The sequence below is a fragment of the Desmodus rotundus genome, chromosome 4, assembly GCF_022682495.2.
Source record: "Desmodus rotundus isolate HL8 chromosome 4, HLdesRot8A.1, whole genome shotgun sequence".
In the NCBI taxonomy this organism is placed as follows: domain Eukaryota; kingdom Metazoa; phylum Chordata; class Mammalia; order Chiroptera; family Phyllostomidae; genus Desmodus; species Desmodus rotundus.
In genome coordinates, this window is record NC_071390.1 from 108293377 (window position 1) to 108306754 (window position 13378).

General features: G+C 45.1%; 1 protein-coding gene across 1 annotated transcript in view; it reads right to left on the reverse strand.

The window, feature by feature from the left end:
• ASB13 (ankyrin repeat and SOCS box containing 13) overlaps window positions 1–13378 on the reverse strand; it is a 31874-nt gene that overhangs the window by 11747 nt on the left and 6749 nt on the right. Inside the window, exons 2-4 of the mRNA XM_024580685.4 lie at window positions 5097–5284; window positions 3749–3899; window positions 701–835 (exon numbers count right to left, since the gene is read on the reverse strand). Of these exons, the coding sequence (XP_024436453.1) occupies window positions 701–835; window positions 3749–3899; window positions 5097–5284 (474 nt within the window). The remainder of the gene's footprint in view (window positions 1–700; window positions 836–3748; window positions 3900–5096; window positions 5285–13378) is intronic.

Genomic DNA, 13378 nt, shown 5'->3' on the forward strand with positions numbered 1-13378 from the left:
CAGGGGGGGCCTCTGCAACCAAGATAACCCCCCTGATTCTTAATCACTATACTATCAGTGTGGGGCCTGCCCTTTCCATGTCTCTACCCCTCCCCGCAGTCTTGATGTGGCTTCCTCTGTATATCCTTAGTTATAGGACTTCTGTTCAGCTAGTCCTCAGGTAGTTCTCAGTGATGGTGGTTCTATAACTTAGCTGTGATTTTGAGGTGGTTGTGGGAAAAGGTCAGCATGTTTTCCTACTCCACCATCTTTACCAGAAGTATCCTGAGTACTTTTGGATCAACTGACAATGACCTGGATTCCAAATGCTGTGAACCCCATTTTCCATTAGATCCCCATCTCTTTCTGGTTTAGACAGCAACATTATCAGGCAGGCTTTATGGGTGGTTTCCTGTAGTTACTAAAAATAATTACCAGCATTTGTTGAGCACTACTATGCACCAGGTACTGCGGAAATGTTACCACAAATTCTCCCAACAAACATGCAAAATAAGTTTTTCTTTTCCAGTTTTATAGATATAGAACTGAGGCCCAAGGTCTTAGCTGGCCAATGGGAGAGCTAACTTCAAACCTGAGCTGACTCCCCCACCTAGCTCTCTGCTGGCACATAGTGCGTGTACACACAGCACACCTGCATGGAGCAGCTCAGGTAGACACCAACATGCCTGCATTGAGCAGTGCAGCTACAGACACAACGCACCTGCATTGAGCAGCAGTTTGACACAGTCCAGATGCTCCCGGGCACAAGCAACGTGCAGGGGGGTCCCAAAATGGCAATCATGTGCTTCCAAATTGGCCCCAACATCAATTAGAAGCCTCACGCATTCGGAACTTCCTTAAGAGAAATGGGAAAAATGAAAACGGTCATCGACTATATACCGGCGATTTTCAACTTTTTTCATCTCGTGACACACATAAACTGTTAACTAAGATTCTATGACACACCCAAAAACTATATTTTTTGCTGATCTGACAAAAACTAGGTATAATTGTGATTGATTTACAAAAAATAATAGTAATTACCTACACTTATTTTTTAAAGATTTTATTTATTTATTTTTAGAGAGAGAAGAAAAGGGAGGGAGAAAGAAAGGAAGCAAAACATTTATTGTTTGCCTCTTGCACATGCCATGACTGGGAACTGGGCCTGACCTGGCATCAAACCAGCAACCTTTCGCTTTGTGGGATGATGCTCAACCAAACGAGCCACACTGGTCATGGCAATTACCTACCCTTTTTGCTCCAAAGTGAATTTTTAAAATATCAGTCCCCAGTGCTTGTACATAATGACATCTGATATCAGGAATTAACCAATCAGACGCAACCTCATTATGCAACATGACCAATGAGATGCAACTCTGTTATATGACCTATATATTTATGGTTCAAGACAGGGCATTCTTCACACTGGATGGCTTGATGTGCTGGCATCTAAGAAAAAAGAGGTCAGTGCTCCTGACTAAGTAATCAGGTACTGCATGTTTTAAAAATTCTTCCAGCATGCAGTTGAAAATCACTGATACATATTTGAAATAACAAGTATGACAGAACCAATGGAACAAGAAAGCCCCTTGCTTAGTTGCAGGGGCAAAGAGGAGAACCAGGACTACATCCCAAGCTAAGAGCAGTTCATAAGCCCATGAGCAAGTGGATGGTTGTCCTTTCTCCTGAGGACACAACAGTTCTCCAAGCCTGCCTGGCAGAAGCAAAAATGGAGCACATAGCCAGCCCTGTTGCTGGGAGAACAGAAAGTTGGGAAATATCACTTCAGAACAGCCAGAAGACTCTTTTCATTGCTCCCCAGCTCCTCAGTGGGAGAGAAGGTGCCTCCCTTCGGGGCTTCCTCCTAAGCTGTGTTGGGTGCAATGAGCCTAGAGGTGATGACATAAAGCTGCTGGCATCCCCAGTCCACACCTCCTAGGTGAACTACCTAAACTTTCTTACCACGGGGTTCCCAGCCTACAGACACCTTTCCTGCCTCTTCCCCTGCCACCTCTACGGGTATCTTTAACACGGGTTAGGGTCAAGGTTCATTGTGTATCAGACTCCATCCTCTCTCATTACTTGATCATACTTCCTGTTAGTAGCTACCAAATTTCCTCTTCTAGCCCCTGAAACCCAGCCCCTCAATCTACAGCTGTCTGCTGGCCTTTCTTGTTTGGATGTTCTAACCACTATCAGGCTTTCCCCCTCCCCTCCCTGGGGGCACATCCTCCTGGCCAATCCACCTCAGTCATTGGCCTCACTCCTAGCTCAACTCTGAGTAGGTTTTGACCCCACGCTCTCCTTTCCCTCATATCAAGCCCATTAATTCTTCTCTCAGTTTTCTAAATGAATCCATCCCACTTGAACTCTAAGAGCTTTGCACTTGGATCACTATGATGGCCCTCAACTCATGTCTCTACTTCTAAAATATTCCACCCCCCCCACCACCATTTCAGTCTGTTGAAGGGTAGCAGAACATGACACCCTCAAAATATGCCACTTTAGCATAAGGTTTATTTTGAGCTGAAGATAATTGAGAAGAAACAGATATAAGAAAAGCTCTCTGCCCTCCCCTAAATGGCTTAAAAGAAGGACATATATTTGTAAAAGTGTTCCCCTCCCCTCTCTACCAGAAAGGGCAGAAGTTAATCACCAGAGGCAACTCTAGGTGGAGCTGCTAAAATTAGCCCCATCTACCATTCGTTCCCTCATATATATGCCTCTCCATAACTCATCATCCTAAATCTCCACATCCTTTTCCCTCATCTTATCATTTCTCTAAACACTTATTGTTCTATATAATCCCAAGTTCTAATCATCCCTTTGAGTGACACCTTGCCAAGTTTTCCCCTGTGTATGCACAATGCACTACTCACATTAACAAACTTCTGTTTTTCTCTTGTTAATCAGTCCCTTCTCACATAAGTGATGGAGCCTAGACAGTGAACCTAAGATAGGCAGAGGAAAAACTTTTCCTCCTCTACACTATACATGGCCACTACACTAACCTTTCAAAAAGCTGTTTTTTGGTCATTCAACATGTGCTCAGAAACCTTCAAGAGGCACCTGTAGCAATCCTCAATGCCTGCAAGTGATGACCTAACTGTGAGAATCAGGGAATAAGGCTGCAGAGAACAGCGGCCTTGCATGATGGCATGGAAGAGGGCACAAGTTTGCAATCTTTTCTCAAGAGTAGAATCCAAAATCTTTAGTCTGTCATTTAAAAACTTTCTACCAGCTGCTCTCATCCTGAATTTCCAGTCTTATGTGCAATTGCTTATGTGTTGGGAGCTTCTGATCCAGTGAGACTCGATGTCATTTTTCCCATGCATGGCCTTCCTCTTATCCTCCCACCTTCTGAAGTCCATCCACTCTGGGAGGGCAGTTGAAATCCCACCTGCTCCCTGAGATGGCAGGACCAGCTCCCCCACTTTGAGAGCACCTATCCTTAAGGGTGTGTCTGGGTCTCATCTCCCAACTAGATCAGGTGCTCACAAGGCAAAATGACAGCAAAGACCAAGAGAAAGACTGCATGGTGGACCGAGCTCCAGTGTTAGTGTCTGAAAGGCACTAAGCTTCTGCTAAAAAATAGAATCTTGTCATGGAAACAACAACCCCCTAGTCCTGGGTAAGGACTGTATCTATAGAAGGAAAGCTAAGCATTTCTATGAATGACCAACAGCCAGATACAGACCAGGAGCACTCTTGGGCCAGCAATGGCTTCCACTTCCTTGACCACAGGGCTCCCTTCCACTTAACTCACCGCTCATGCAGGCCTCATGCAGTGGGGAGGCTGTGTACAGGGGTGGGTTGACCTTGGCCCCATAGGAGAGTAAGAGCTTCACACACTCGATGCTGCCCGAGGCACAAGCATCGCAGAGAGGGGTACTGCCATCAATGTTCCGGGCATCCACCTTGTGGGGAGGAAGAAACAGATGTTACAGGGCCAAGGGGAAAACAAAGACACTTCTTAGTTTTTCTAGGATGTGCTAAGACACCGTGCCAGGCAGGGGAGTTTACAGATCACAGAAACTTGGGTTGGAATCGCCTGCTAACCTCTTCAACACAGGCGTCATTCTGTCTGAGGCTCTTTTCTTTCTGGAGCAGGACCAACTCAACCTCACTCTCACCACCACCCTAACACTTAATATGCACAGAGCAGGAAAGGAGAGCTCCAGGTTCCAGCTGAGGCAGGCAAAGCATAATAAGGGGCTTTAACTCCAGTCTCAGCTAGGAATGCCTAAAACTGCTTAACATGCCTCCTCTAGTTGGAAAATCATAGGGAAGGAAAAAGGCAGTTCCCCAGCTGGCAGATTCTGTCTAGAATGTGTCCAAATTCAGCCGCTGTTTGGGTACATGCTGAAGCTTGTTCCATTTCCTCTTGAACTGCCTTCATGGTCAAGCTTTGGGCTCTTTACTGTGCCCTCACCCTGAACCCCAACACCATCCAGTCCAGCGAGTGTCCGGGGCAACTCCCTCAGCCCACTGTGAAACAGCTAGCAATTCTCCCAGCCAGAAAGCACTGGGGGCTGAAATCAGTGTCATGTAAGTATTTACACCAGGAAAAGCAGCAAATCAGACAGAATCTTATTTTTGCTTCTTTTTACCTTTTTTCCAGAGAGCAGTTTGCCAGGATCCTACTTAGTCATCCTGCTGAGCCCAAACCGCAGCTCTTGAACCAAGGCCCACAAGCCCTCCAGAAAGCCTGTGTGTGTGATGTGCTTGGCCTGCCAGGCCCCCTGCCTAGTACAGAGCATGGCACTCCCTCCACCATTTTTCTAAAACTACCTTCTCTTTAGCCAGCAGTGACCCTCTGACAGCCAAGTCTATGACCACTTACTGATCCTAGTCTGCAGTTGACATAGACCTCCACGCTCCTCCCTGGGCTTCCACCATACCCCATCCTGAATTCCTCCTTCCTTTCCTGCTTGGTCATCTACAGTGGTTTCTTTACCATTGTCTTTACAGTGGTTTCCAGTGCATTTAATTCCAGTGCACTTGATGCAAATCCCAAACCACTTATTTTCCTCCCTTTACATGTCCCTTGAGATGGTCCCATCTGCATTCGTAGCCACAGCCAGGCTCAGCAGATGTCCTAAAGTGCCGCTCACCTGGGCCCCAGCAGCCAGAAGCAGCTGCACACACTGTGCCTGGCCCTGCAGACTGGCTGCGTGCAGGGGTGTGATGGAATCCACCATGACCTGGTTGACACAGGCGCCATTCTCAATCAACTGCTGCAGTTCCAGGGCCTCACCGCGATGGGCAGCCTCATGCACGGGAGTGCGCTCCACCCAGAAACCTGGAAAGGAAACAGACCTAATGCTGAGACAACGTCACTTCTATCCAGACCAAATAAATGCATGTACAAGTCCAAGGACCCTTGACTAAACCTAGACACTGCACATGGTCATGTAATTGGTCTTTGGCAGCATATAAGGGCCTTGTTCACCTCCTTGACCTATTTCCCACACTACCCCACAAACCCCATTCTCCAGTCACACTCACAGCTCATCATTAACCCTGTTTTATCATATTGAGTTTCTCTGCATGTATTCTTCTCTGCTTGAAGTGCCCCCCTTTGTCCCTACCCCAATTGTCCATCCTGCTATCTCCCATTTAGATGCCTACATATTCTACATGGACCCAGTTAAAATATGTGCTTCTCTGGAAAACAATTCTCCCACACTACTCACACATACACATTCATTTATGCTGTCCCCCTCATTGCCTAAGAAGTACCTTGAAAGTAGGGACCAGGTATTAGTGACTCAATTTTAGTGGATTCCTCAGGATTTTCTACACAAAATCACGTCATCTGTGAACAGGGATAGTTTTTCTTCTTTCTTTCTAATCTGAATGCTTTTATTTATTTTTCTTGCCTAGTTGCTCTGGCTTGAATTTCTAGCACAATGTTGAACAGAAGTGGTGAGAACAAACATCCGTGCCTGGTGCCTGGTCATTGAGTGAAAGCTTTGTCTTCTTCAGTTAAGGATGATGAGAGTGTGGGTTTTTGTAGACAAACTTTAGCAAGTTGCAGACATTCCCTTCTAGTTCTAGTTTGTTGAGTGTTTTTATCATGAGAGTGTGTTGGACTTTGTCAAATACTTTTTCCGCATCTATTGCAATAATTACACCAGCTTTTTTTCTTAATTCCATCAAAATTGTGTATTATGTTAATTGATTTTCAGATGTTAAACCAACTATGCATTCCTCAGATAAATCCCAGTTGCTCATGGTGTATAACCCTTTTAATATGGTGCTAGATTTGCTTTTCTAGTATTCTGTTGAGGATTTTTGTGTCTATATCATAAGTGTCATTTTTCTTATGATTGATGTATGTGTCTGGTTTTGGTATCAAGATAATACTGGTATGAGTCATGAAGTATTCTCTCCTCTTCTAATTTTTGAAAGAATTTATGAAGAATTTGTATTAAATCTTTCAATATTGGGTCAAATTTATCTGTGAAGACATGTGGGCCCAAGCTTTCCTATCTTAAGCTTTTTAGTTACTATTTCAATCTCTTCATTTGTTATAGGTCTATTTAGATTTTCTATTTTTTGAGTCAGTTTTGGTAGTCTGTAGGTTGTGCCTTTCATGAGCCTGTCTACTTCATCCATATTATCTAACTTGTTGGCATATAATTTTTTATGGATGGAAATTTGCTCCCCCTACCCCGAAATTCATATGTTGAAGCCCTAACCCCTAGTCCCTCAGCATGTGACTGAATTTAGAAAAAGGGCCTTCACAGAAGTGATTAAGTTAAAGTGAGATCATTAGGGTGGGTTCTAATCAATCTTACTGGAGTCTTTATAAGAAGATGAGATTAGGACACACAGAGAGACACTAGGGATGTGCATGAACAGAGGAAAGCCATGTGGTTACAAAGAGAAGGTGACTGTCTACAAGCCAAGGGAAGAGGCCTCAAGAGAAACCAAACCTGTCAGCACCTTGGGCTTGGACTTTCAGTCTCCAGAATGTGAGAAACAAGTGCCTTTTTTTTTAAAGCCATCTAGTCTGTGGTATTTTGCTGTGACAACCCAAACTGACTAACCCACCACTGTTCATACTATTCCCTTATAATCCTTTTATTTCTGTAAGGTCCACAGTAATGTTCCCTCTTCCATTCTTAATTCTGGTAATTTGAGTCTTCTCTCTTTCTTTTTTTCTTGGTCAGTTTAGTTAAAGGTTTGTCAATTTTGTTGATCTTTTCAGAGAAATAATTTTTGATTTTGTGGATTTTTAATATTGTTTTCTGGTCTCTATTTCATTAATATCCTCTGTAATCTTTATTTCTTTCCTCGTGCTTGCTTTAGGTGTTTTCCCATCTTCCAGTGTCTTAAGATAGAAAGTTAGGTCATTGATTTGAGATCTTTCTTTCTCTTTAATACAAGTATTTACCACTATAAATTTGCTCTAAGTACTACTTGAGCTGCATCTCATTAGTTTTGGTGTGTTGTGTTTTCATTTTTACTCATCTCAAACTATAATTATTTATTTTTGCATTCCAACCTCATAAAATACATATTCAACAAATATGTTAATAAATAAACAAAGGCATTCTCCTATCCCAAAATGAAGTAAAATTCTTCCTCTTTCATATGCAATGGCTTATCTCCTCATCACTGCCTACCCATCACCCACTTTCAACTCTAGAGAATGAGGTACACAGAACGCAGCATTCTAACTTCCCTTTAACCAGGAGTGCTCACACTTGAGCACCAGCGTTACCTGGAGGAACAAGCCCCACTACTAGAGTTTCTGAGTCAGTCAGTTGCAGGTGGGGCCTGAGAATCTGAATTTCTAAAAAGCACTCAGATGATGCCAATGCAGCTGTCTGGGGACCAAACTTCAAGAACCACTGCATTAGACAATACTTTTCTCTCTGAATAGAACCCCTTGTCTCCCCAGCTCTGCCTCTTTAACTCAGTCCCCACCCCTCCACCCAACTCTCCCTGCTCATCCTGGATAACCTACTTGCACCTTTCTTGACTGAAATCCAATGGCTATATTTTCCAGGAGGCTTTGCCCACTCTAATCCCCCATCCACCCTGGGTTAGCAGTCCCTCATTTGGGTCCCCTCAGTAAATGCCCTCTGTCTATAGCATTTTACCTAACCCCCCAATTGTACCTATCCATCTTGCCCACTAGCCAGAGAACCTGTGTGACCCCATGAAATGAGAACTTGATCATGGGGGTAGGGAAACAAAGGGAAAGCTAAAATGTGGAGGAAATTTTAATTCCCACAAAATATATAAGCCAAGCTAGTGGGACTTCATACTTACCATCTCAAGAAGGGGCCCAAGTACGTTTCCCAGTAGTACTAATTAACAGTCACCAGCAGGCCTGGCTTGGGAGGTAACAAAAAGTAGCTATTCTAAAGTTATTCTAGGGAGAGCAACATCCCAAGGGCAGAATGAGAAGTTACAACTCTAAAAGGGAGAGAGAAGGGTAAGACCCTGGGACTTGTAGCAGAAAGGGAAGTGCAGCTCAGGAAGGCTGGGCTCTGGGGAAGCCTGTGGCTGAGTGGCAGGCAACCTGGCATGGCTCCCACATGCATCCATCCAGCAGCTACCTAGAGAGATATGGCATCTTCCACTGTGGTGTACAAAGATGAGTAAGATGTGACAATAAGCAGTTCATGGTCATGGGCAAGAGGGACATGCAAATAATTCAAAACAACGTGATGACTGCGATACTGGAGGAATATTTCAAGTTATAGGAACTCAGAAGCAAGATCCCCCAAGCACCCATGGCCAGTCAAGAGAGCACCACAGAGACGACAGACTGCAGTGAGCCTGTGACAAGCATCACTAGTTGGCTCTGTATTCCCAGTACCTGGCACAGAATATAGCTCAACAAAGATGCTCATATTCACCCGCTTGTTGAATGAATTACCAAATGAATGAATGGAGAGAATCACTAAAAGAAATTATAAAGCCTGGACAGAAAAAACTTTAGAAGAAACTCTAATTTTCTTTCTTTATGACAAGTCTGTAGAGGAAATGCAACTTACTGGTAACCAGCAGCAGTGATGCAGGGCAGAGATCAGAAGCAGCAGATATGATAACAAAGCAGAGAAAAGAAACATGTGCACGTCAAAGGGCATGAATCAACAGATTGAAAGGTCACCTATGGAATGGGAGAAAATATTTTCAAATCATATATTTGTAGGGGTTAATATCCAGAATATATAAAGAACTCCTACAACTCAACAACATAAACAATGTAGTTTAAAAATTGGCAAAGAACTTACAGATATTTCTCCAAAGAAGATATACAAATGGCCAACAAGCACATAAAAAGATGTTCAACATCACTAATCATCAGAAAAGTGCAAATCACAATCACAATGAGATATTGCCTCACACCCATTAGGATGGCCACTATCATAAATAAATAAATAAATAAATAAATAAATAAATGTATGTATGTATGTTGGTGAGGATGTGGAGAAATTGGAGCCCTTGTGCACTGTTGAATGTAAGATGGCACAGCCACTATGGAAAAGAGTATTCTGGTTCCTCAAAAAATTAAAGATTTTACCGTATGAGCCAGGAATCTCAATCCTAGGTATATGCCCAAAGGAACTGAAATCAGGATATTGAAGAGATATCTGCACCTCTATGTTCACTGCCGAACTATGCACTATGGTCAACAAGTAGACGCAACCCAAGTGTCCATGGACAGATGAATGGATAAAGAAATGTGGTTTATCCATATAATAGAATATCATTCCGTCTTATAAAGGAGGGAAATTCTGTCACGTGCTTCATAAATGAACCTTGGGGACATTTTACTAAGTGAAACTTTAAAAGTCACAAAAAGACAAATACTTAGATGATTCCATATATAAGTCATGAACTTCGCACAGACAGAAAGTAGAATGGTGGCTGCCAGGGGGAGGAGAGAATGGGCAGTTTAACAGGTGCAGAGTTCAGTGTTGCAAGAAGAAAACGCTCTGGATACCATTTGCACAATGATGTGCATATAGTTAACGCTACTGCGCCATAGACTTAAAACTTAGCATCTTATCAATTTCTATGTGGTTTTTTTAAACTGCAATTAAAACTTAAAAAATTATTTTTTCATAAGTAACAAAAACATAGAGGAGTCCCTCGGGATGAGGAGGTTGTCACCTGCAGCCAGTACCAACCACAGGCTGTCATCAACAGAGGACAATTATAGTGGGGGGAAGGGGAAGTCGGGGGAGAATGTGACTTCAACAGCTTCTGGTGACTCCAGGAAGGGTTGAGAAGCAAGGGAGGGGAGAACTAGTCAAACACAAAGAATGTGGGGGATGCATGTGCCCCACAGAGCTGTGTGAATGAGCACTGGACCTCCATGGGAAGCTCAGCTTTCCCCCAGTGACACCTTAAAGCAAAAAGTGAAGAGCATGGGAAAAGACTACATATTAGTCAGCCCACTGCCAGGCCTGACCTCAGGCTTTGTTTCCACCCCTGTGCCTGAACCCCCAGTAGTGACATGATGCCCATTCCCCTGAGAGAGGGGCCAGCCAGGAAACCTGAGAACCTCCAGTTCTGTCAAGTCCCCTCTGGGATGAGCATTCCCCCAAATCCCAGCCCTGCCACTTAACCTGGCTTCTTAGCTTCCCTCTTCCCATCACCCACTCCCTCTCATCACATCCCTCTCCAGTCTTCCCATCCCTTTCCTGGAGCTAAATCATAATGCAGCTAAATCATAAGTGGGTCATGTGGGGCCTTCTCAGGATCCTTCAATTGTCCCTTTCTTCAGGACAAAATTCATGGTCCTTTAAAAACAAGGTCCACAGGCCCTCCAGGATGGAGTCCTGGCTTCTTTTCCCAGTCTTCCTTCCCCCTCACCCCCACCCTTCCCCCTCCCATCACGCCCCACCACACACACACACACACACACACACACACACAATTGTCTCCAATTATACTGAACTTCACATGGCTCCCATAGGGTCTAGTGGTCCAGAACCTGTGCCTTTGTGTTTGCTGTCCCTGCCTGAAATGCACTCCAGCTCCCCATCCCCCTCCCTCTGCCTGAGTAAATAATTTCCTCCTCACCCAGGAAGACCCAGTTGAATGCTCCTTCAGAAGCCTTTCAACATGCAGCCCAACCACCCACTCCCTTCTGTATGCCATCTCTGTACCAATTGCTGTGCACACCCTCACACCTGCACCTCATTTGCACTCTTCTCCCATCCATCCTCAAGCATCTTTAGGATAGGACAAGCCCACCCTCTGGTTCCAGCACAGAACCTGGCACATAGGTATGAGATGAATAAATACTTTCCAGAAGCAGGTTTGACTTGCCAGACATCTTCCCTCTGCAGTTGGGTCTGCCCTCCCCCGACCCTCCACATGCCAAAGCACAACCACCTTCCCTGCCCCTCACAGGCCTGCCCAGCTCCTGGCACTGAGCCAGGTGCCAGGGCATCAATTAAATAGGAGTCTGTTGTAACAAGAGCCCAGGCTGCAGTCCTGGAAGAGCATCTGGGCACTTGAGCTCTACGCTGATAGCTGCACCCCAGCTTGTTCCTGCCTCTTGCCTGTGCTTTGGTTTGAGGGCATGGTGACACCTGTGTCATTTTTCATGTCGACCAGCTGCTGGCAAGTCCAAGCTCATGAAGCACTAAGTAAGACTGTCTTCTTGAAAACTACAGAGTTTCGCCAGTGTCATCTACAAATCTACTGCCAGACGACAGTCAGAATTACCCAAAGAGGAATGGCAGATGCTTGAGAACACTTTTGCTACCTTTCTGCCCCATAGTATTCTACCCCCTAATTAACTCAGCCTATGTACCTGATGTGCACCTTTCTGGTTCCTAGCTCTGACATCGTCATTGCCTTACCTGTGGCCCCTGACATCTCACATCTGAGGGTCTCAGGTCCAAGCCCATCCTTTGGGAATTAAGAAGCACCAGCTGAGTACTTCAAGTGGTTCTGCATCAGCCTGCCTTGAGGGAGACCATATGTGGTGACCAAGAAGCCTCAGAAATCACCCAACACCTGTCTCTGCCACTTAGGAGCTCTGTGACCTTGTGCTAGTTACCCTCTCAAAGCCTCAGTTTTCTCACTTATAAAATGAAGATACTTTTGTCTACACCACAGGGTGGCTGTGAAAATTGAATGGATGCTGTTTTGCACAGGGCCCAGCCCACTGTAAGCACTCAGTAAACGGCAGGCATTGTGCCTGAGATAGGATCATTACCATCATTATGACTACTTCTGCTAGTCCTGTTGGGATCTTGGGTCCCAGCTCTGTCATCTGTCCTTGTTCCACAATAAGCCCCATCCTGGACCTCAATTTCAGTACATGGATCCTGTGTGAGTCCCCTGTACTGAGTCCCTGTGTGGTTTACCTGCACATCTTCTGGCCCCTCTGACACAGCAGCCTGTATTCTACCAGGTCCTACCAGCTTGCCAGAGCCAGCTGCTAAGTAAGTATCCAGGAGTTCTGCCAACCAGAAACCATGGGGGGGCTCAAAGTCAGCCAACATATGAGTATTTACACCAGGAAAAGCAGCAAATCAGAATCTTGTTTGTGTTCCTTCTTTCTTTCCCCATTTTTTGTCCAGGGAGCCCCTTTACCAGCATCCCACTTAGTCACCCAGACACTAGAACACTGCTCTGTGGGCCCAAACAATAGCTCTTCAGCCAAGGGTCCACCAGGCCTCCTAGAGAACCTGTGTCTATGATACGCATGGCCTGACAGGTCCCCTGTCCATGTAGAGCTGAGGTCTCATCAGCCCTACCAAACTCTCCAATGACCAAAGCCCAAGCCACTCCGTCTGTGCTAGCCCTGTCTGTGGCCCTGGCCCTGCTGCAGACCTCTCCTCCCCGAGCTGGGTGGGCCTCTCCACAGGCAGCAGCCCTACTCTAACAGACTATTTTCCAAATGCCACAAAGAACACCTTCACTACAAAGCTAATCCAACACATTGGCTTTGAGTTGGGGTCAATTTCCACCATGCACTTTTGTATGTTGCTTGAGCCAAGAACTTAGTTCCAAGTACGTCATTAAGGGCAGCCTGAGGTCCTTGCTGCAGAAAGGTCCTTTTCTGCCACAGCTGCAGATTGAAAATAATCTGCCAGCTCTGGCATAAGCCCTTCTACCAAATACCCCAGTAAACATTCTTGAAATGGTGGCAGAGCGAGATAGAAGGGAGGGCAGGCCATTCCTGTGGGGGAGCCAAGTGTGGGGGACATAGCGGCCAAGAACGAGCACTGAAGTTACGGAACATGGTTTTCTGAGGTCTGCTCCCTGGGCTACCTTCAGCTCTCAGGGGAAAGTCAGAGGTCCTGAGTGACTCATTCCCCCACCATTCCCAAAGGACAAGGATGTTTGTGTAAAATCTACCAATGAATAATTTAAGATGGAACTGAAAGGACCTTAGAAATCCTTT